Raw genomic sequence first — 25,301 nt, 5'->3', positions numbered from 1 at the left:
CTAAGAGATGGAGTAAGGAAGCCAGCAAATGGTACGAAGCAGGTGTAGGCGGCCTGAAAGGAGGGTAGGTAGGAGTGACGGCTGGATGCATAGAAGTCATCCGGCATCCTGTGCAGATCTAGTATTGAAAACACGACATTTGATGAGAGTAGAAAATTTGAAATGAAGATGTTACTACTGCCTCTCCTTTGCCTCTGCCAGACAGGTTCAAAAGAGAGAGTTGAAGTTGAAGAACTCAGAAGAACTTTTCAACCCCAGCAAAATGGACAGACAGACAGGAAGGGGAGGAGAGGGAAGGAGAGAAGGAAGGAGGACAGGCAGGCCAGCCATAAAGGACAGAATGCAGGGTTCCATGGCAGGGTGGATACTGGGGAGGGGTGGGGTGGGGCTGGGATGGGAGGACAGAACAGGAAGGCTAGAATAATCATTGAAAATTACCCCCGAGTCCTTCAGAGAGACCTACAGGATAGAGCCCCTAGCAGTGACCCACAGGCCTGAAGGGGGAGAGCAGGGAAGATGAGGGGATTCAGTCCTGGTCCCTACTAATTTGAAATTTGTGACATGACCCATGGAAAAGACCCAGCAGAGGATCTGTGAGAAACAGAAGCCTGGACACACGGCGGAAGATGAAACGAAAGGCTGGTTCTGGAGGCAGATCAACAAAGAGAAGCCGCTCTTTCAACTCGCAGCAGAGGAAGGAACAGTTTATTCGTGGTGCCTAATCCGGAGGAGTTGTTTTTCCATTCCTGTTAGAGACGCTACCCGGCGAATAACGCCGTGCAGTTCCCGGCTCTTGTCTGCTTGTTGTTGTTGTTAAATAGAATCCCCCTCAAGATTGCAAAGCCACAAAGCAACTGTTAGTGTTCGGTGACCTTCTGCACCAGCCGTCTTTGGGGCTTTGAAATTGATTTTCCTCATCTCAGTCTCTGATAGTCTCTCTTCAAGGGCGCCTCTCTAGTTCATCACCAGAGTGGCAGCGGTGGCTCAGATAGCTGAGGAACTGGATGCAGGCGTCACGCAGGGCATCATTAGAAACATCAGAACAAAATCAGCCTGCGCCCGGGTGCTCCGTGTTACAAAGGAAGCTGCTGCTGCTGCTTTATTGCCGAATACAATGGGGAATATTCTCGCAGGATTCGCTTTTTCCACTCCCAAATATGGCCTGAGAAGTAAAGAAAATTTCTCCCTTTATTCTCCAAACCTCATGTGGATGCCAGGTCAAAACCGTGTGTTTTTTGATAGTAATTTTTGCAGAATTTTTTTTGAGACGTGAGAAGCATCTTCCCAAGGCTGGATGCCCCGGCAGAGAGTCACAGAGAGGAGAGACTGCAGTGATGCTCAGAAACGTGTGCCTCGTGGAGAATTCGATGGCAAAATGAATTCTCTCGCAAGAAAGCTCGTAGTCTACTTTTCATACGGCTGCACTGCGATGCCCGGTGACCTGTGGCTTCATTTGATCGCGGGGGAGTCTACACATAAACTGGGTGTTGTGTTGGACCTTCAAACAGGTACAAAGACGGTTCTGAGCCTTCAAGATCATCATTAGTCCCAATGCACTCTTGTCAGTGTTTTATATTTTGTGTTGCAGTGGAAAAGACATTGTCGACTTTGGAAGGAAGGCATCTTATCTGAACCTAGAGATTGGATTTTTACCAACTCTGAAACCCCACGCTCCACTTTATACAAAATAGGTTGACAAAGACCTCTTCTGCTAGGCTAGTTAGTGGGCAAGAAGGTTTTCCGCGTGTGCTTTAACATACCAACTTGGAGGCCTCATGTTACTACCCAAAGGGATCGTCCTCACACGATGACATCGTTTGTTTGTAAACAGTTTCAAAATACATCGTTTAAACAGTCTTTACAACTCCTTTCTGTGCTTACATACTAGAAAGCCATCTAAAATTATTGAAGACCAGTGATTTGATTTGATTTCATTGGATCTGATTTGATTTTTTTAGAGAGAGTGTGAGAGAGGAGGGGGGCAGAGGGAGAGAGGGTGACAGAGAATCTTAGGCAGACTCCACACCCAGTGCAGAGCCCAGCACAGGACTCAATCCCACAACCCTACAATGGTGACCTGAACCAAAACCAATGGTCAGATGCTTAACCGACTGAGCTACCCAAGGGCCCCAAAGACCAATGATTTTAAAATGCAGCACACTGGTGATTTGGCTTCTCTTTCAGTGTTTTATGACTCTGTATTTATTTTACATATATAGCGTCTCCAGAGCACTAATTTGATATGGATAGTCGTTTAGACAGAGGAAGGGGAAGTGTACTTCTAAGTTACAAAATCAGTGGCCAGGGTTGCCTGGGTGGCTCAGAGGTTGAGCATCTGCCTTTGGCTCAGGGCATGATCCCGGGGTCCTGGGATCAAGTCCCACATCGGGCTCCCCGCAGGGAGCCTGCTTCTCCCTCTGCCTGTGTCTCTGCCTCTCTCTGCATGTCTCTCATGAATAAATAAATAAAATATTTTAAAAACTTAATAAAGTCAGTGGCTGAAACAATACAACTTAAATTCTATTTCCTCTTACAGCAAAATTAAATATATGTATTAAGTTAGAAACTCTCCAAGTAAAGAGGTCTCCAGTTCCACTAATATTGATGAATAGAGTATTTCTGAATATTACATCTTTGTTTTCAACACTATCTCAAAGTTGCATTTTGCTTTGAGAAAAATAATAATTTCATAACAATCGAAGCCTAATTTGTAAAAGAGTTCTTTGCTGGGGTCACCAAAGCAGATGGACATCACATTGGAAACTCTTTGACTTGTGGAAATTGAAAGTGAGATGCCTGATTCGAGATTGGCAGGTGTCTAGCTCATTATTTTGCCCATGGTAGATGCATGTTTTCAGTGTTGGGGCTACAATCAGAATCTTTAGGGTCACACAGGTGCCGGTTCAAGTCCCATTTCCCATTTGAAACGACCCAACCTGCTTTTTGGATAAAGCAGTGACACATTTTCCAGGGATGGTTTTTATTTTGGTCCCTGTAATTTTCAACTTTTATTTTATTATTAATTGATAGCTGTAGGTCTTTGGCCAAGGTACCTGATTTCTCTGAGACTCCCTTCCCCCATCAGCACAGGGCTCACCATTCTATTTGTTTTACAGTATTTATTGAGCAACTACTATGTGCCAGGAGTTTTTTAAGTTCGGAAAACGCACAGGTGAATAAGATTTCATGGAGCTTGCATCCTAAGGGGAAAAGACCAACAACAGATTAGTGCTGTGGATGTATATTTCTTAGTCATCACCTTAGTATGCTAGATAAACAACTTTTTAAATATATATCTGTCTCTCTGTTATTTAAAGCTCTCATACCTAAAAACTTTACACAGACGACTCAGGCCTCTCCCCGTCCTGCCCCTGCCTTCTTACACGGTCCTGTGGGCATAGCAGGAAGCATCCTCATGTTTGAGTCTTCTCCACCTGAACTTTGAGTTTTCATGCTTTCTCGCCCTTCATTGTTGATGGCCATGTTATTGCTGACACAGCTTTCGTTCCTACCTGCGTGGCCTCTTCAGGTCCAATGGTACACTCTGCTATTTCCGAGCTACTCTTGAAGCCATAGAAGTAATTCTGCTTCTTACATATAATGCTGAGACACAGAAATTTCAGGAAGGGTCTCTCCACAGAGACCTCTATGCGCTCCATGCTTCCGTTTGATGTTCGGGATCCTGATACCTCCTCAGGCCTCTGCCTTGAGATTTAAGTACAGGTTGCTACTGCTGTTAAGTCCTGCTGATTCACTCTGTCGTCTCTGCTTCCCCAGCACCAGGGAGGTCGGGGGCCGGGTCTGTGTCCTGAGATGCAGCGAATCTGCTGCCCTCATCCATCTCCTTGTTTTTGAGGTGAACCTTTCATCTCTAAAATTCTGTATCTTACACATTTTGGGTATAGCTCGAATCCTCCCTATGTCTACTTTTCCCTAGAGGTTCTTCATGTTACCCGAGCCTAAGACAAGGGAATGGAACCTGCCTTTGGCCGTGGGCCGACATACTGTTGCTCTTCGAAGGTTGTTGTTTCTGTTCATAGTTTCGTCAGGTAGCGCTCTCTGCTATTTCTAGACCCTCACGGGTGGCATGGGAGTAGCAGAGAGAGCCTCATCCCTCTCTGGAGCCATGCCACCTCCCCAGGATGCAGCCTCTGAAGCAGAGGGCAGGTGTCTCTCACTGGGCCCATTTGAGGCCTCTGGCCTATCAGCTCCCTGCCTGCAGATTTCCTCCAAATCTGGAGGGAAACTCCTTTCATCTCACACCATCTTTTACCCAAACATTGTGACTGTCCCCCAGTGGATGGGACTGTAGGAAACCAGCAAGAGACTCGGACTATTTCTGCTGTTCATTTTGTCTCATCTCTCCTGGAGGCAATCGCAGCGAAGCAGCCACTGGAATTGAGAGAGGCGAAGTAGAGCAAAGACAGCCCAAGGGGGGTAGAATTTCAGGAGGAAAAACACACTTTAAATAGGATTTTACAATTTTAATCCTCTATACAAACCAGTGAACAAGAACTGATTGTAAGAAGCACTCTGAAGGAAGTACGCATGATGGGACAATGGAGAGTAACCAGTTCGTGTCCGGTTGCGTGTAACTGTCCATCACCTTCTCCAAGAGCACTGAATGTGCATCCTTTGGACTGCTTTTTTTAATCCTTTCCATGGCGTTGAGGAAATAGTCTGTCCCTTTGGGCTGCTGAACATCTTGCACACTCGTCACATATAATGCTAAAAAAAAGTACGAACTCAGACCAGGAGACCAACCACAGCTGACAGGTCAGATCTTACCTGACACCTGTTTTTGTAGTGATCACGAGCCAGGAATGTTTTTTACACCTTTCAGTATCTGGGGGAAAAAAATTTCATGACATGTGTGGGAAAATTATATGAAATTAAAATTTCAGTGTCCATAAATGAAGTTTTATTTGAATACAGCCACACACAGTCCTTTATGTATTATCTGTGGCTGCTATCATGAGCTAGTATGGCCAGAAAAGCTAAACTGTTTAGTATTTGGTCTTTCACACAAAGAGATTGCTTGTCTAAATGATCAGGTTCCTGCCTGGCTACAGTCCATCTCCTTATCCAGAGTGCTTGCTGGTGTGTCAAACTGGCAATATCAGATTTGCAAAGCGGGGAATTAATTTTGTAAACATTGATTTTAGAGGGTGTTAATTTTGAATTGGGATTTAAAGTCTTCAAATGATGATTTTTGGTCTTTTGGAATGCAGGTTCCAATTGGGACTTTGGGAAGACAAACAGCTGATGCTTATTGAGCCCTTACCCTGTGTTAGATACTAATAAAAACACAACATGTGTGTTGCTTCATTTAATGCTCATAAAATGTCTGCACAGGAGCTACTATTCTATTCATATTCCCATTTTACAGATGATAAAACCAAGATGCAGAAAATTTGAGTCATTCACCAAACACCATCCAGCTCATTATAGGTGAAGTTTTCCAGAGGCCACATTCTTAATAACCATGCCAAATAAGAATATGGTAGGAGATTCAAAAAATATTGTTTCCAACATAAGATTTAACTCCGGCTATAAACTTGCCTTATAAAGTGCTTCCATGGGGAAAAATGGATTCACAATATACTTACTAGTGTAATCTATAGAAGAAGTAACAATTTATCATTTGCATCCGTTCTAATTTTGTGGTTGACACAGCATTTTTATTGTTTTTAAGGACTTTATTTATTTATTTGACAGAGAGAGCACAGGCAGGGAGAGTGGCAGGCAGAGGGAGAAGGAGGCTCCCCGCTAAGCAGGGAGCCCCACAAGGGCCTCGATCCCAAGGACCCCGGGATCATGACCTGAGTTGAAGGCAGATGCTTAACCAACTGAGCCACTCAGGTGCCCTGAAAAGCATTTTTACATACATTAACTGGTTTATAACCCTGTGAGATAAGTACATCATTAGCTCCATTTTACAGATGAAAAAACAACAAAACAGAGGCATCGTAGGATCACGTATCTAGGAAATGATCAACCAGAAACTTAAACTCAGATCTAATTTCTACTCCAAAATTCTTGCCATTGTACCTAACACTATACCATCTTAGGCAAACTTTCATGACTTTTGCCATATCTCCAAACCAACTACATGAATAGTCACTTAGCAGTTTTTTGGAAATGGATTCTTTGTAACTTAAACATTGATGAGCCTTTGCGATAATATCCATAAGCAGTAATGTACATAAGATCATGAGTTTGATTCCTCCTATATACAACACATCTGTTGTGCTTACTATATTCCAAGCACTTCACAGTATATATTAACTCCTTTAAGGGCCTCGTAGCAACCCCTGAAGGGCAGATACTATTAGTGCCCCTATTTTGCAGATTAAGAAACCAAAACACAAAAAGATAAAGTAACTTGCCCAAGGACACAGACCTGGTAAGCAGTGAAGTGGGGTTTGAACCTCAGGAGTCTTGTCTAGCTTCCAAGTTCTGTCCTTTTAACCCCTTAACTTATTTGATATATTTAATTTTTTTGTGATATATTAAAATAAGTACATCAGTACTAAAAGTTAAAATATTCAGCTGTGTACTATCTCCAGTCATCTTTCACAAAAACTGTGTTTGTATCGTGGTGGAATATTCCAAAATACCCATAACCTCCTGTATATGCAAGAGAGAACACAGTCTGTTGTCCTCACTGGACCTGGTATTAGGGAAAATTTATTAGGACATAAAGTGAACTCACAATAAATTACTGGTATAATATGAAATAGAAACCACGAAAAATGTGGTGCTTTTCTTTTAATTGGGGAACTTTTGTTGTTAATAGGAATCTTAAACTAGTCATCTTTCCTGAAGAATTTCTTACACAGCACTCTGGTCCTGTGGTCATTTCATTTCTGCTTACACATTTTCAAAGTAAGAGAATCTACAACTTTTAGAGGTGGTTCTCTCCACTGCCATCCAGCTCAGTTGTTAGACACTCTCTAATTGATCTCAAACCTGCTTCACGGACCTCCTCATTTATTTAGTTTGATTTTAGAAGTGTTCTGTGATTCCTTCCTCTTTCTCCCCTTTTCCCCTGGTTATGTTTGACATAGGCTAAAAATAAAACTACTTTGCATCCCTCGAGACCTGACCAGCTGCCTGTGGCCAAGCTTGCTAGTGCTTGTTAGTGGGAGAGCAGGCTGGGGTTAGAATGTTTCTGTGGACTTCCAGAAAATAAATCATCCTGCAGAATCTCAGTGTGGTCATGCATACTTGTGTGCATATGAGGATGTAGTCTCACACAGCGGTAAATACACGTGTGGCTTTAAAGTAAGGTGATTCGTTTTCTTAAGTGGAATGTGAATATGCTCTTAATGCAATTCATACAAGGGAGTTCATACAAGGGAGTTCCAGAATGGTTTTGTGTGGGAAATGGTGTGATTAGAATAACTTCACAGTGTCTCAAGATATCTACTTGAATCTGTGTTACAAATCAGTTTCTGTATCCATTACAGGTATATCCATTACAAATCAGTTCGATCATCAGAGTCCCCATTATGAGTTGGTTAAAATATTTCCTTAATTCTTGATTTTTTTTTAATTACATAAGGTCATGGGGGGTGGAGAGAGACAAAGAGAAGACAGAGGGAAGAGCTAATGTATAGCTGAGTCTGTCTCCCACATGTGAGCATATTCGCATCTCATGGCGATATTCTCTTGTTCTGCAGGCATTTCCTATTCAAAACAGGAACAGGGACAACGCCACTGTTCAGCACTGCAACCCCAGGTTACACGATGGCATCTGGCTCTGTTTACTCGCCGCCTACTCGGCCACTACCTAGAAACACCCTATCAAGAAGTGCTTTTAAATTCAAGAAGTCTTCAAAGTACTGTAGCTGGAAATGCACTGCCCTGTGTGCTGTAGGGGTCTCCGTGCTCCTGGCAATACTCCTATCATATTTTATAGGTAAGGACAAATTTTTACAATTACTTTGTCTCTCCGTCGGGATGTTATATTGTTGTCATGTTGGTCTCCTCTATCTTTGTGGCCAAGAAGTATATCACGAGGTTGATCTTCCAGAGAGAGGATCAATTAGTACCTTAAAAATCACGGAGTATCTCAAGTAATCTTTGGCAACTGCAGATAAATAGAAAAGCTGTCTTTGCAGAAAGAACCAAGTTGACTGTTGGGCACAGACTAGGGTGTGAACTTGTGTTTGACATATCCCTCTTGAAACATGGGTAAGTCTGTGACATCTTGTGTACACAGAATCATTCAAGCACTTGCAGGAAGGGACACTGCTCAGGAGTCCCCTTTGATGCATCGTCGATGGGGAGCTCTCTGCTACTTGTACAGTAAGGCATCTTTCAGCTAACTCAGCTATCTGAATGTAAAACCCATCACTCAGGACCATCATCTTGCACTCAGCAACACTCTCCAGAGAACTGTGCATCCATAAAACAATGAATGGATTACATACTCATTCATATATGTGGATTTTTCATCTTTTCTGATGTAGTATTGATCCTCTTTTTCATTTCATAGTAACCCAAATGATGGAAGCTGCTAATAGCAGTTGTAAATTTGCTTTTATTTAAGTGTTTCATAACACATGTGAGCATCTGAACTATGGGCAATGGCTTTTTAAAATGCCAGCAATGACCACAGCAGATTTTGATCTGTTTGTGAGTGTGGAAAAGGCATACCACATCGAAACGCTAATGGTGTCCACGGTGATCAGTCACAAGCTATATGGTTTATCCAACAAGAGCCACAGAAGTGACACGTCCTCAAGTTTACAAAGCGATTTGTGATGCCCATGAAATTTTAGAACTGAATACGAGTATTACAGAGCTGTATATAGAACAGTCTACAGTCTGATGCTTTTGCAGTGAACCCATTTCTGTCATTAGCTACAATACTCCTTATAAATTATGTATTTTGGAAAGTGAACTAACCATTTTTAGTCGCAACATTTAAGAGAAATATAGAATTGTAAAGCATGAAGGAATTTTAGAGATAATTGAGTTAGAGATGGCAACTCTGGGGCATGTTGTATACTATTATTTCCAATCCTTTGGCCATGGCAGACATCACTAATGAATCAGGACACTTTCCCACTGAACATGGAAACAGCTTCATAATCCCCATCACTGTGCTTCATACATCACCTCATTGGGCCACTGTCCATCAGAGATGAAGCCTTTTTAATTTTTCAATCTGAGTTGACTCCCTCCTCTTAAAAATGCTCATACCAGGTACCAAAAGCATTGTCACTTGACCAAGATCCCACCCTCATGAAACAACGCTACTCAGGGTAAACGAGGAACATCACAACAAAAATCAGTATTCAGACACAGATTTCTAGTATTCAGCTAGAAAATACCTAGCCATTAAGAGAATCTCTTCTAGTTAGTTGTATAAATTATCTATATCTGTTAGCACTGTGCTGCTAAAGAATTTTAAAAGGTTCTGAAATGCACTAGGCATAAATGGGACATAATAAATTAAGCATACATATTTGTAGGGGATTCTTTTTTTTACCATGGTACATGCCAAACAGATCGAGAGCTACCACGCAGGGCTGGAAGTCGGCGTCTCTGTTGTTTTTGTGTGGTTAGGTATAAGCTTTCTGATTTTAAGAGCCTGTGACCTAACAGGTAGGTGTTCAGTACTTTAAATATCAGTTCTGAGACTGTGCGATTTTATTTACAATAGGTGACTATCATGAAAAATAGCATTTTAATGTGAGATTAGCTCCCTATTATTTGAGACCTGTCCTCTGTTCACGGGTCCCTTAGTAAATATAATTATCAGACTTCTAAGTAAAAGCCCAAAATGTTCCTTTTCTTCAAACTGCTTATTTTCCTGTTTAGTAGGTAACATCATAGTTTATTCCGGTAGTACTACTATCATCAGCTTGTCCCTCTGGTTTTCTCTCTCCCCACGTGGAAATGTACAAGTTAGATAGTTAATATACTCAGTTCAGCAGATACTTGTCAAACATTTACAGTGATCTAGTTCTTGGGCTAGAACTTGAGGCGAAGCAGCCCAGGCAAGAATTACATTTATCATCAAAGAATGATCTCACACTTGCATTACTTTAATTCAGCACAACTATTCTTAACAGTTTTCACTGGCCTCCTATACTTAAATGACTAACACACCAATGCAGTGATTTTTGTTGTTGCTGTTTAAATCAGGTAAAGGATTTTGTTCATCAGTTAGCATGATACATCTTTTCAGACTGAAGAGACTGCCTTTACCCTTGAAAACAAGAATAGGGCGCTTCTGTCAGGGAAGGTTGTCCTTTCCTATTGAGCGTGCATGTAAAGCAGGGAAGGAGAAAAGAGACCCTTGCCTGTCCAGCTTAGATCAGTCTGATAAACCCCCAGAATCAATGGGGAGACCAATGTCCTCATCAGATTGACCTCATAACTTTTAACAAAAGTGCAGCCATCCTTAAACTTTTTTTCCCATTCCCTTAGAGATCCCTTTTCTCATATTGACTGTCAATATAAAGTCAAAGCCTTATGAAAAAAGTAAAAATAAAAAGCTTGAGGAATTACTTATGTCCTAGAATTTTCTTTATCACCTTTCAGTGAGGTCGTGAGAAGTTAGGAGAATATAGTATTAGCATGTCTCTTCTCTAAGATAAAGTTATCTCGGGGGAGTCAAGGTGAATAACTGCTGAAAGGGAGGGAGTAGAGGAGGAGAACAGACTTTGTTTTCCTCTTTGTATCAAAGTTTCAGAGAATGAGGAAAGAGTGAAAAAGAAAGGGAAAATACATTTCCCATAGGGTCATTGTGAACTTTCTGTAGGTAACCATGTGTTAACTTCTTGGGATATACTCTTCCAGATATTTGTCCATGCATACGGAATTTCCATATTTTTAATGCATTTGGTACCAGGTTTTCTCACTTGTCACTTATTAAACATCATATGTGTATGATTTTATTTAGTGGCTATGTTTAACCAGTTCCCAAAAATGCAGTGACTATTTTCTTATGCATCTGTGTGTGTGTGTGTTTATTTGATCAAATTTTTTTTCAAGATTTATGTACTTATTTTAGAGAGAGAGCACAAGAGCGTGTACAAGTAGGGTGGGGGCAGAAGGAGAGAGAGAATCCCAAGCAGACTCCCCACTGAGCACAGAGCCCCACACAGGGCTGATCTCATGATCCTGAGACCATGACCTTAGCCAAAATCAAGATTCAGACTCTCAGTGGACTGAGCTACCCAGGAACCCCCAGTTGATCAATTTTTTTATCAGAATAAATTCTGTGAAAGGGTGTACCAAAATGGCGGGTATGTTTTACATTTTGCAAAACCATGGCCAAATTACGGTTTACACAGCTACCAATGCTACTTATTATCAGTATTTTTGGCCCTTTCCAATCCCAGGCTAGAACATTTTATTGTTGTTTTATGGTTTTTCAACAATTATTTTTAGGTCAACATTTTGCTGGGCACTCTGATAGATGTTAGAGGTTCAAATTAGCTTTTCTTCCAGAAGCTCGTGGTCAAGCGATATATGCAAACACGCTTTGAAGAGTACATATGCTCATAGCAGCTTGAGCCTTATGAGCAAAAACTAGAAGAGAAGGGAAGAAAAATACTTATCTCTGGCTGAAGATGTCGGGGAAAGACTTGAAGGTAGCAGATGTTATCTGCCTGTCAGATGAAGAGTTGAGTTCACTAGGTTTGATGACAGAATGGTTAGTGGGAGATCACCTTGAAGAGAGATCATTCAAAACATGGAAATTCAAAGCATGGGCACAGTGGTGCCCATGGAGCACTCACAGTGCACCAGAATATGGTGTTTGAAGCTGCATATGAATTGCCTTGATTTTCACAACAACACCATGAATTTAATAAGAAGAATCGATCATCCATTTAACAGGGAGGATCTATCATTTGAGGGAGGCAATGATGGAAGCTAGACTGGAAAGTGTCAAGGACCCCACTTTACTATACTACCTCCTCTGAGGTTAACAAACTGAAAGTGGGAAGATATTGAAGATATTGAAGCATAGCAATGAAAAACCATCATTTCTATTGTTGTTCTTTTTGTAAGATTTCTTCAGTGGCATTCCAGAACTTGCAATTTGAAGACAGTCTTGTGTCCTCAAACTTCAGTATTCCTAGGAATCCCCTGGGGATCTTATTAAAATGCATGTCATGACTCAGCAGATCTGAAGTGGAAACAAAGAATCTGGTGGGTTTTGGGGAGTTTTTTGAGAAAGAGAGAGTGGGAGAGGGAGAGAATCCTAAGCAGGCTGCATACACAGTGTGGAGCCCAAAGCGGGGCTTGATCTCACTACCCTGAGATCATGACCTGAGCTGAAATGAGGATCAGACACTTAACCGACTGAGCCACCCAGGCCCCCCAAAGGGTCTGTATTTCAAATAGGCTCCCAGGTGATCCTGCTGTGGCCCACAGACTGCACTTTGAATAGCAAGGCTATAGACCAGCACTGTCAAATGTTATATTTGATAATGGAAACATTCTGTTTCTACCCTGTTCAATTCAGTAGTCACCAGATACATGTAATTATTGAGCACTTGAAATATAGCTAGTGAACTAAAGAATTGAACTCTAAATTTTATTGTTGATTAATTGAAACTCGAGCAGCCATATGTGGCTAGTGGCTACCACTTTGACAGCATAAGTATAGACCAGCTATTAGGAAACTAGCCGGGGACAGATCGTGAAGCCCTGTTGGGATGGAGGAATGAGCTGAATTGAGAAGCTATAGCTGATACATAATAGAATGGATGTACCATGATTGGTCATAGCCCAATTTTAAAAATCAAATGCCCAAGCATGGCCAACTTCTTTTCAGCAGAGTCACATTATGATTTTCTTTAGATTACTGAACTCCCAATTAAAATCATCCTTTAATGCATTAATCTTTGAGTTGATATGTCTTTACCCAATGAAAATTCTATTGAAGACAAAGGTGAAGCTTAATAATAATACTTAGTGATACAAACCTATCAAACAAAACAAAACAAAAACCTGTGCCAGTTCTTCTGGGCCTGAATTTACTCATTCTTCTTCTTTTCCTGTTCTAAAATTAGAAAATTATAAAGGTGGGCAAATATCTAGCAGTTGTTCACCAAAGAGTGAATTTAAAAAGGGAGGGTCTGTTGGTTACTGTTGCTTTTGCTTCTGTTCACAGTGATAGAATGAGTAGGAACATTGATGATTCTTTACTCACAGATGTCTTTTTTTCCTGGGTGGGAGCTAACCTACAATTTTGATGTTGCAGCACACATAGAAATCTTATCATAAATCATAAACATCATTGAAACATTATTAAGTCAAAATAAATGTTGGAATAATTGTGTTAACACTGTTTAAAACTGCAGCAAAATGAAGTCAAATTTCCAGTGACACCATGATATACATTTAACCTCATTACTATTTCCAAAAACTTTTAGGCAGAGTCTGAAAATCCAAATAATTTCCCATGTAGAATAGCACTTTTTGGTATTTGCACATGTTCTTTAAATTTAAGAGAAATGAGAAAAAACAAAAATCTTATCAAATTATATTATACTAGCATATTTTCTCAATTTTTGGCCCAGTATATCCCAACCAATAATTCATTTGATGACAGATTTTCTTTAACATACAGCCTTATTGAGGTATAATTCACATACCATACAGGTCACCCATTGAAAGTATCTATTGGTGTTTAATGCATTTGGACAATTTGCAGCCGTCACCACACTCAATTTTAGAACATTTCTATCATCTCCAAAAAGGGTGCCCTTGTTGCATTAACAGTTGCTTCCCTGGACACCTGGGTGGCTCAGTAGTTAAGCGTCTGCCTTTGGCTCAGGGCGTGATCCTGGAGTCCCGGATCGAGTCCCACATGGGGCTTCCTGCATGGAGCCTGCTTTTCCCTCTGCCTGTGTGTGTCTCTCTCTCTCTTTCTGTGTTTCTCATGAATATATAAAATCTTAAAAAAAAACAGTTTCTTCCCATTTCCCTCCAAACCCTCCATAGTTGGTTTTTTTTTTTTTCTCCCTGCAAATATCTTAACTTTTAAAAGACTGGTTTTTTTAACTCATTTCATAATAACGAGAAATAACTCCACATTGTTCTTCTGGACTCCTGACATATGTTGCTAACCAAAGAAATACTTGCCTTTTCAATATTCCTTTTCGTTTAAAAAATACATGTGTAGTTATTTATTTCCTTTGAACAGCTGCTACCAACTGATTCCTAAAATAGATGTTGTCACATGTCTGCTAAAAAGGCTGTTTAACAACATAAGCATTCCCTAGATCTAGCAAAACATAACCTGTCGAATTTAGGTTCATTGCAGTTATGATTCCGTGGCAGTTACCTGCCCTACTTCTATGTCGATTTGCATTTTATGAACATTTTTACCTGTCTGTGTACCTTGAAATTGATTATGGTACCAGCAATATATATGCAGTTCAGGGTCAGAGGGAAAAGATGCCAGCCCTTTATGCTTCATGAAAAATCAACCATTTAAATATATATGGCAAAATAAAATGTGTTGTGACATTCTTTTTTCTTTTTGGACATGTCTTTGTAATAAAAGTGCTGTTTTATTAGGTGATAGAACACGGCCAAGCAATGAATTACATCCCATTTTTCACTACAGCTTCTTCTCTTAACTCCTGGTTGCATTACATTCTGAAAATGCATTTTGCTTGAGACGGAATGCTGGCTTTTTAATAATACTAATGTGATTTCATCACATTGAAGAAAAAATATATTGCCTGTATGTTCTAAGATTGAAACTTATAAACTAAAAATTTTAAATCAATATATCAATATTTTATTTTATCCTTGGACACATGAAATTAAGGACATATTAAACCTGATTTGGTGGTAAATGCAGGATTAGAACGAAACAGTTTACCTCTTGAAGAGGGGGAAAATAGTAATAAGATAAAGCATACTACTGCAGCACTCTGCAGAGAGTCTGTAAATTCATAAAGGAGAAAATCTACCAAAAACCCATTCTAGATAGTTGTATTTTTTCTTTTTGAGGACAGCAGTTTGTATGGGTGAAATTGTGCTTTAATATATAGATAAATATCTGTGTGCATGTATATATGTATTTGTGTGTATATGCATGTATGTGTGTGTATCCCTCCAGCATCCACAGAAAGTTTATTCTCCTGTCATATTTGCACTCTGTCCTGACTTCCAATAAGAACTATAGAAATTTATAGAAAATAATAGTTTAATTAATTTATAGAAAATATTAATTTATAGAAAATATCAGTTTTCCATGTCTGGCATATCATAAAGAAACCTAGCAAAGGTTGAGAAGTCACTTAGAATCCTGTTCCTTTATAGTCAACTCCATATAATTGTATCAGTTGACTTCTAACTTGAAATCCAAAGTAAGAAAAAGGTTGTATACTGCACCCTCAACTTTGGGACATTATAATTTTTTTGTTGCCTTTTATTAGCACAACATACAAATGTTCAGTTTTGACTTCATTGTCATATTGTTTATTACCAAATGTAAAAAAGAAATCACAACCCATTTCAAGAAATTAATACAAATGTGGGAAATAAGCTCCTCCTCTCCCCCAAAAGTCATTTATTTTACTCTTAGCTTGATACGAGGTCAGCTAAAGTAAATAATATATGAGAAATACTCTATTTATATAGACGTTTTTACCATTCAAATATAAAGATCTCCCTGACTTGAAAAACACCCAAGGACAGCAACAATAAGAAATACCTTTAAAGCCAGCTAAACTCCAGTTTCTGCCAGACATAAATATCTTCTCTGTGAAATACGGTGCTGTTTTCTCTGTTTTAGGCTATCATTTTTGTGGAATGTAGCAACATCTCCTGACTAATGACAAGTGGAAAGCATAATACAATATTTACCATTTCAGTGCTACATTGCATAAATATTTAATTGGTGTTGCATATGCCATTTGCTTTTACATTAGTGGAACTGAGAGCAGTGTGTTCGGGGAGAAATATCTACATACAGAGGAGTGAAAGGAAAAGTAACTGGTATATATACGATTTTTTAAAAAACTTGATAGATGGCTAGGAGTTTTAGGAAGGAATTCATCATAAAACATTTAAGTTCTATTGGATCTATATTCAAACAGAGGTCTTATCCTATAGTATAAGGTAAAATAAAACTCAGATATGTATTGACTCTTTTAATTTATTGTTTCTACATACCCTTAGGATGCCTACCAACTATTCACATCTCGTCTTTCTTTCTTAAAATTAAGATTCTACAGTTCCTTTGTTAGTGCTTTGTAGTGTAACGCCAGAGAAGGAGATGACCATCCATTCATCCATCCATCATTCATTCAACATTTATTTATTGAGACACTGACAGATACAGCAGTGAACAAGATAACACAGCCCTTGCCCTCTTAGAGATTGTATCTCGGGGCATGCAAACGGTGAGCATTTAATTGTCATCATGAGGGCTATTTAAAAAGGAGAAATGTAGGGGACTATTGACTGTATAAAAGGCAAAACTCAAGGAGTTTGAGCCGCAGAAAAAGGTTTGCCTGCTAAAGCCTGAATAACAAGTAGGATTATGTTTTTGGACAAATGCTGATGTCAGAATAAATTTTAAGTTGACCACATAAACCTAAATGTGGTCCAAAAAATCAATCCTCAGGAATATTAAAACCAATATATTGTGATATAATAAAGATAAGATCTCAGTGTGTCTGAGGGGAAAAGAAAAGTGATGATATTCATTTGTTTTCTTTGTTGAGGGAATATCGCTAGGACCTCGTCAGGTAGTTAACACCTAGAAGGGGAAAGAAATGTTACTTTGGAAAGTTGGGGCAACTGGATTTAAAATTGTCACAAAGATGTGTGGTCTGTTTCAGATTGTTCCTTCCCCTTAATTTTAGATAATGAACATACATACGTGAAGAGTTTTGTTTATCAAGTATGCCCAGAAGATCGTTTTAAAACTGTTAAAAGAAATGGTATCTGAGTTTTTTCTAAACATTCCGGGTACTCTGTTAATCTGTTCTGAAGATATCTAAGAAACATATGTGTTTCTGGTATTTCAAACATTGTTGGGAAATGAAAATCACATTGCTCTGCGTTTGATAACCAAGGAGCTCAGCATGTCCAATTTCCATTAGTGAGTTGGACCTAAAAGGCATTACTTTGAGACTCGTCCATTATGCGTTGTAAGCACATATCAAACGGAATCAAAGAACAATTCTATTTGTATCTAGACCCACTCCTGTATAATACTAAGAGAGTTTTTGAGATAATATTCAGTGTTTTTCAAGATAAGAATGTCCATTCTCTCCTTAGCCTGATGAGTTTCATCACTGGTGATTTATTCAGGCGTTCACACACAGAACTGGTGCTCCTCTCCTGGTGGTGGTCTTCATCGGCAGGGCTGGCATGACATTGGCTGCCTCCATCCTGGAATTGTCACTTCTCCCTAATGCTTGACCTACAGACTGATCCTTTCTTTTTGTCTTTGCTAGTGAGCTTTTCGTCCATTTCATCACTTTAATGGGCCTTCTTGTACCCCTAAAGAAGAGAAAGCCTTCCACATATTATTGTACATTTCCCAGGGCTATAGAAGGATATCCAAGGGTACCTTAAAGATCACCATATATGATTCTAAAATGTGGAGCCCTTAGCTCTTTTTTAAAAAAGGGCTATTATTTATTTATTTATTTGAGAGAGACAGTGCACCTCCATGCACAAGTGGGGAGAAGGACAGAGGGAGAAGATCTTCAAGCTGACTCCCCAATGAGCATAGAGCCTGAGGCCAGCCTCAATCTGAGGACCCATGAGATCATGACCTGATCCAAAACCAAGAGTCTGTCCCTTCGCTGACTGAGCCACCCAAGCGCCCCAAGACACCCAGGGTGGGGGGTGGGAGCATCAGGGGCGGGGCTTCATTCTGAGACAAAATGATGCAAGTAGTTTTGTATCTTGTATATTTTAATTTGCTTTTTTTATAGGTATTTCCTTGTAATTATTACCAATATCACAGTCAATTTAATTCCATTAAGTGTAGCAGTTACTGAATTTCCCTCCTAAACACTGAATTCACACACACACACACACAAAAGACATAGTCTTTACCACAGTGAGCTCACAATCTTATATGGAAAAATACAATGTCAAATTTGCATATCGCATTACAACATATTTTTAGAACACTGTTTTTAAGTACAGACCCTCAAAACACTAAGACTTGAGTTTTGTATCCCACTTCTGTTATTTATTAGCTATGTAATGCTGTGCAGGGAACTTACCCTCCATCAGTGTAGACAGGATTAGTAAGAGTACAGCTCTTGGATTCTTTAATAAAATAATTAATGTGCCTGATAAAATATAAGTGCTCAACTAGTTTTAGCTGCTATTATTATTCTTTACAACAATCTAGTAGATCAAATTTTATTATCCACACTTTTTAGAAAGAAAAGTCTTAGGCCCAAAGAATCAGTGGCTTGTGCTGTGTTAAAGCCCAGATATATTTAAACAGGGACCATGATGCAGGTCTTTTTATCTTGACCCTGGGACTTTACCCCACTATATCATAGGGCATTGTTTCTCATAAAAATTAAAGAATTTAAAGGTAGTACATGGACAGAAGAATAAGACTGAATGACAATATGAGGAATGTATTCCCTTTTGTCTTCTTACCCCATCATATCTGATTATGTCATAAGGAAGGTTTCAGTAGATGTTTGTGTGTCATAATCTGTCTCTTTGAACACTTCTTTCACAAATAAAGAACACTTCTGGGTAGCCTGGGTGGCTCAGCAGTTTGGCGCTGCTTTCGGCCCTGTGCGTGATCCTGGAGTCCCGGGACTGAGTCCCCTGTCCAGCTCCCTGCATGGAGCCTGCTTCTTCCTCTCCCTGTGTCTCTGCCTCTCTCTTCTCTGTGTCTCGCATGAATAAATAAATAAAATCTTAAAAAAAAAAAAAAAACAAAACACTTCTGCTGGCTATCATTTCCACATAGATTTTAATAGTATTGCTCATAGTTTACTCCATTTATTCTTACTGTTGCCTTCTGTTTATATCAAGAGATGTTGATTTTTCCCTTAAGGTAATGCTATAAAATTTTCTTTTAAAAAAATGTATTTAGGGCAGCCCGGGTGGCTCAGCGGTTTGGCACCGCCTTCGACCCAGGGTGTGATCCTGGAGTCCTGGGATCGAGTCCCATGTCGGGCTCCCTGCATGGAACCTGAGTCTCCCTCTGCCTGTGTTTCCTTCTCTCTCTGTGTGTCTCTCATGAATAAATAAATCTTTAAAAAAAAATAAAAAACTAAAAAATGTATTTAAATTTTTAAGCTCATAATCTCACAGAAAAAAATAGATATGAATGTAAAAATATATTTCGCTATGAAATAAAAAGGCATAGATGGCTCATGATTAAATCATAAAGGTAGTAAGCACTTTTTTTTTTTTAATGTACAGGAGTCATTACTAAGGAGACTGAAAAATTGGTCTCTTTCATTGGGCCTTTTAATTTCATTCTAGATCCTTTAATCTTTTTTGTTAAGTACATTTATAGTTGCAACAACCTCACTGCATGATGTAACTACTGTGAGCCCATGTGAGTTACATAGCATTTGTACATAAAACCTCATCATATTATTTCAGTCATTTCAAATAGTCACAAATTTTACCATTATTTTCTATTTTTAGACTCACGATATTTTTAAATGCTTTTTACTACCTCAGAGAAATTCTTTATGATCTTAGAAAAGAATCATATATAGAGGAGCAATGCATGTGTAAAGTAGGAAAGTGGGCCACTTATTTTTAGGAGAAGAGTGTGAGACCACCAAAATACAAAAGCCAGTTGACAGTGTGAGCAAGGTATCCTGAGGTTCAGAGATGACAACTTCCTTTGTATTTTGCTTTGAAATAGATGTCCACAAATGCTACATAAATATCCGTTAATAATAGTTAAGATAAATTCATAAGGAGACCTCTCCAGGTCAGCCCAGATTAATGGGGGAGCAGCTGGAATGGTGGCTTCCTAGGATATGTTCCCACCTGCATGATGACTTAAGAGGGTCAAGGTCTGTCAAGGGTCAAGATAAGGTCTGTCAAACTTACCATCATGAACTAGGGTACCATCAGTGGTGAGGTGGATTCCACACCACTCTGCTTCACACATACAACAGAACTTGATAAAGTAGATGGTGACTGCGTTTTTGTTGATGAACAGATGGTGAACAACAAACTGTATGAGGGGGTTAGACCTGGATTCCTGAAGGGTCATTGATTTTGTTTCAAGTTGCCACCTGACAGCCATGACACACGCACACACAACACATACATTCCCAGATCACATTTACCCTCTCGGATGTAACCTCTTAGAGAAGTGGACTGTTTTGAAGAGGATGTTTTTCTGGATTTTGCCATACATTAATATACCAGGTTTCCTCTAGGAATCTCTATGTCCCTAAGGGTTGGATCTTTTAATAATGAAGATTTAGAGTGTCTTAAAATTTCTAAAAATTGTCACTCTCATATTTATTCTACTGCTTTTTCAAAAAGTCAAAACAAGCCAAGGCACCTGGTGGCAGTCTGTTAAGGGGTGGACTCTTGATTTCAGCTCAGGTCATGATCTCAGGGTCATGGGATCAAACCCCAGGTAGGGCTCAACGCTCAGCAAGGGGTCTCCTTGAGATTCTCTCTCTCCTTCTCTCTCTGCCTCTCCCCCATTCTCTCTCTCTCCCTCTCTCTCTCAAATAAATAAAAATTTTTTAAAGCAAGCCAAAGAAAGTTTTATGTTTAAGTAGATTATTAACATACTTTCATTACAAATGTGATGCTATAGCTTTTAAAGCTATTATGGAAGAAAGGAATCCAGGTGAAAATTGAGTCAGTAACAGGCTTTTGAATAATGAGTAAATCCATGGGGTTTCCGTGGCAAAACTACTAATAACTGTCACTAATGAATCTTCTGTTACGTACATTTCATGATAACAGCAAAGTCACTGTATCAGCATGCAGGGAATAGTCTATAAATCATGTAAATGATTTCATTGTGTATTTCAAATGTTCTTTAAATAGGTCCTCTTGCCATAGTCCTTAATGTTGATAACCGTTACCTCAAAGTTGATTGATAAGGACTGGCTCCCTTGGACAAGCTAATCTAATGGTGGTCAACACTTTATTCTTTCCATGAGATTGGAGAGTGAATGCTTCTTTCATTCAGAGAATGGAACCTGGACATGAGAGAAAACTAATGAAATATTAGGAAAACAGCCTGTTTTTGAAGTCCTGACTTAAATCCCTTGGTGACAGACACAGCCGCAGCTTGATTTTCATAAGCCCCATCAGCTTCAATGTCGGCCATCGGTGGATGGCTAGAATAACTCTCTCCTCAACAACATCCTTCAGCATGTTACACTGAACCTACATGGTGAAGAGAGCAAAAATAAGCAACAAAATTTAGAAGTGGAATTTTTAATGTAAATTTAATTCACCAAAGAATATGAGTCAAATATTCTGGAAAATCTACATAACTAAATCACTGTCTCATCAAGACATTGCTGTAGCCAAAATAATCCTGTCTTCCCATTGCTGACATAATGCCAAAAAAAAGAGTAGAAAGGAAAAATGTATAGCGTGGTTATGTAAAATATCAGCAGCTATTTCTTGTCCCCTTCTGCCTCACCCCCAAAAAGCCATTAGTTTACATAAAACCTATGATTTTAGTATTTTATAATACTCTGAGACACTTGCTACCTCAAGTGTTATTAGTACCTTTGAATATCAAAAATCCTGTCGTTGAGATAATTTCCTCCTTAATGACAGCTTGAGTACATATTAATATGAAAGCTTTCCAAAAAAGTATTGATTTTAAAATGACCATATTTGGAAGAAATAAAATAAAAATAAATAAATAAAATGACCATGTTTGGGCCAGCAAGATGTAGACTGTATGAATAATATTAGACTTGAAAGCTAATAACAAATAATAATGGATTAGAATGCCAAAATATTGCCCAACACACTCCGTCAACATGTATATGAACACAGCAGGAAATCCAAAACAAAAGCTAATTTATGGAAAACTATGTATTCCTAATGACAGTTTAGACCAGTAGGGGTCCAAGTTACAAACTGCATCTTTACATGAGATGCTTTCATTTTACATAGAAAACCTGGCTGTATTCTGTAAGCATGTATCAAATCAAATCATTGTCTTATATTTAAGAGCATTTTTTCTTATTTTGTTCTGTAAAATCTAATTGCTGCCCATGAACATCAGGTGTATTTATATATTTGTGAAATTAAAACATAAAATGATGCGATCTTGCTTGCACAACCCAAGATACCAAAGGAATTGTGTGCATGAAGTGATTGTTGGACCCCATGCAATTTTATTTTATTTTCAAATTTTAAAAAAGGAACAACAGCATTAGTCTTCTGATATGTTGATAGCTTATTGATGCCAGATGCTTTTGCCTGTGCTCAATGATGTAGCCTAAATATTTATATTTTAAAATATATTGACGTATCAAAGAATTTAAATCTGGAAGAGACCTTAGAGATCATTTTGAGCAAGTTCTTTTGATATTTATAAAAATGGGAGATCTAAGCCTCAGAGAAGCCCAGTGACTTGCCAAGGTCCCACAACTAGTTAGAGCCAGAATTGAGACTGGGGCTCGGTTCTCTTTTAGTATAAACAAAGCTCCACAAGACGCCACGGGCAATCTGTGTTGAAAACTGTGCTCTTAACTGTAAAAGGTCAGATTCCGATTTTCTTTTCCAGCAACTTCTGATAACATGTTCTTAATGACTCTTTATCAGAAAGGTTATTTTTGGGAAACTGTACCATGGTGGATATGAGGTGATTTACGAGACAGGAAAACTCTAGACCTTAGCTTGCCTCCATGGACTTTCAGGGATTTGGAGGCATACGCAGAACCGACTTACAGACATTTTCAGGATGATATTTTATTAAGCCCATTTTTTCTTAAGCAGACTCTGGTTCTCATATTATCTCTTATTTTTTTTTTTGTCTTTGTGAGAATGTTTGCTTGCTCTTGTAATATTAAACAGCATTTAGCCAATAATGGCAGGCATGCTAAGAACTATAGTCCAGGTTGCCAAAACCTCAGAGTGTCACTCTTCAGGGTTCTGGTGGCATAAGCTACACTCGGGTTTCTGATGGCAAGGGTGCTTGCTTCTGTGTTCGCTTCACAACATCCCCTGTAATTTGCTCTAAGGTTCTGGCAGACTGCTGGACCATGTCACCAGCTGTCACCACCCCTCCTTCCCATCCATATTTGGCAGTATCTAAGAACAGAGGCATGCCAGTAGAAATAATAGTAGCTGTGATAGCAACTTCAGTGGCATGGTCCCCAGAGACAAGATCAAAATTTGGCACCATTTCTCTCAACATTGGATCTAAAAATGGTACTGAACTTGCTACTTGGTGGTATATAATTTTCTTTAATGACACATTTTGGTTTCAAGTGTTCCCCATGCTGGCTTTTAAGTATCAAACCAGCATACATTGGTTAAAAAGAATGAAATGCCCTTTTTTGCCATGGAGAAGGGGTGGAATTGCTCTAATATCATGGATTCCTTTCATCTCCATCAGCCTTGAAAGGTAAAAGGAATGTGCACTATAATTTCTCTCTTTTGTTTTTAATTTATTTATGATAGTCACACAGAGATAGAGAGAGAGAGGCAGAGACACAGGCAGAGGGAGAAGCAGGCTCCATGCACCGGGAGCCCGACGCGGGACCCGATCCCGGGTCTCCAGGATCGCGCCCTGGGCCAAAGGCAGGCGCCAAACCGCTGCGCCACCCAGGGATCCCGCACTATAATTTCTTTCACTGGAATGATCGTTGAAGCAGAAAGAAAATGTCTTCATAAGATTTCACTAGCCTATTGTCTTATTTCTGCTTCTCATTAACTAGAAAAGCCTACAGGGAAAAAAAAAAACCAAGAAGGTTATAAAATGAATTTTTTAACTATATAAGAAATACTTCATTGTAAACATCTTCAGATCTGTTGAATCCAAGAATACCATGAGACAACCTAAAAAGATTGAGTCTGTAAAGTGGACCCTTTGGCTGTTAGTAATATAGTTTGCAGTAATAATGGAAGGTTTAACATCCATGTCCATTACTTCTCAAGTTGATGTGACAATTTTTATCATCAACTTGGGTGATAGTATTGAAAGTGTGTTAAGTTTGTAGATGACAAATGTTAGCTATTATAACTAATTTAGAAGGGTTCTGACTGGGAATCATCGTGAAAGTCTATGTTTTCCTACCCTGAGAAAGGGGGAGGAATTACACAAGGTGCCCTCCAAGGCTTCTCCTTACTATTAATGGTTTCAGGGGCTCTGTTAGTCACCCCTGTTTCTCAGGAGCCAGTTCAGCTACAGAGATCCAGGCCTCTAAGATCAACTTTCAGCAAAGTATTGAAAAAGTTGAATTATATATTAAATAGCTAAAATCTTCATTTATTCCCTTTCTTCTCAGCTCCTCTTTTTTTTTCCCTCCGTGTCCCTGTTTTACTCTTAACTGCAAAGATCCATTTCTGCTTCTCTGACAACTCCCCTCACTCCTCACAACTGCAGAAAGTAAAAAATTTATTCAGACAAAAAGTGGGATGTTTTAGATAAAATACTACAAAGTGCTATGGTAGTTTTTAATTGTAGGAGGGCCTCACATGAAGACATTTCAACTAGACTTCAAGGTACTAGTGAGATGTCATCAGAAAGAACGTGGGAACGGTATCCCAGAAGCCAGGAATGACAGGAACAAAGCCATGGAAACCAAGAAGTTAAGGGCAGGATTTCAGTGATAGACAAGCACATCTGGCCAGTTCGGGGTCCCTGTGATACATTCACATGGTTGCACAACAGATTTCCAGAACTGTTCAATCTTAAGAAACTGAAACTCTGCACCTTTTAGACAACTCCCCATTTCTCCTTACCCTCATGCCCAGCAACCACCGTTCTTTTTGCCTCTTTGAGCTTGAGCTACTTTAGATAGCCCATATTAGTAGAATCAAAACAGTATTTATCTTTTTGCGACTAACATTTTATGTGACCTAATATCCTCAAGATTCATCCATGTGACAGCCTGTGGCAAGGCTTCCTTCCTTTTTAAGACTAATAAATATTCCCTTGTGTGTTTATACCACGTATTCTTTCTCCATTCTTCTGTTGATGGGCATTTGGGTTGCTTTTGCCTCTTGACTGTTGTGAATTGTGCTGCTATGAAGATGGATGTACAAATATCTTTTTGAGACCCTGCTTTCAGTTCTTTCTTCAGTGTATATCCAGAAAGGAGATTCTAGATCATATGGTAGTTCCCGTTTCA

General features: G+C 39.2%; 1 protein-coding gene and 1 pseudogene across 2 annotated transcripts in view; one reads left to right on the top strand and one right to left on the bottom strand.

Annotated features, from left to right (window-relative positions):
- Positions 1-3,659, bottom strand: part of LOC129503544 (T-complex protein 1 subunit zeta-like) — a 37,464-nt pseudogene extending 33,805 nt beyond the window's left edge.
- The window catches only part of TENM3 (teneurin transmembrane protein 3), a 339,277-nt gene that overhangs the window by 169,563 nt on the left and 144,413 nt on the right, over positions 1-25,301 (top strand). For both annotated transcript variants that reach the window (XM_055315712.1, XM_055315711.1), the window contains one exon: positions 7,686-7,924. In XM_055315712.1, coding sequence (XP_055171687.1) covers positions 7,753-7,924 — 172 coding nt within the window. In that variant the 5' untranslated portion in view covers positions 7,686-7,752. The remainder of the gene's footprint in view (positions 1-7,685; positions 7,925-25,301) is intronic.

This window comes from Nyctereutes procyonoides, unplaced genomic scaffold, assembly GCF_905146905.1.
Source record: "Nyctereutes procyonoides isolate TBG_1078 unplaced genomic scaffold, NYPRO_anot_genome, whole genome shotgun sequence".
Classification (NCBI taxonomy): domain Eukaryota; kingdom Metazoa; phylum Chordata; class Mammalia; order Carnivora; family Canidae; genus Nyctereutes; species Nyctereutes procyonoides.
This window is presented reverse-complemented; position numbering and strand designations above follow the sequence as displayed.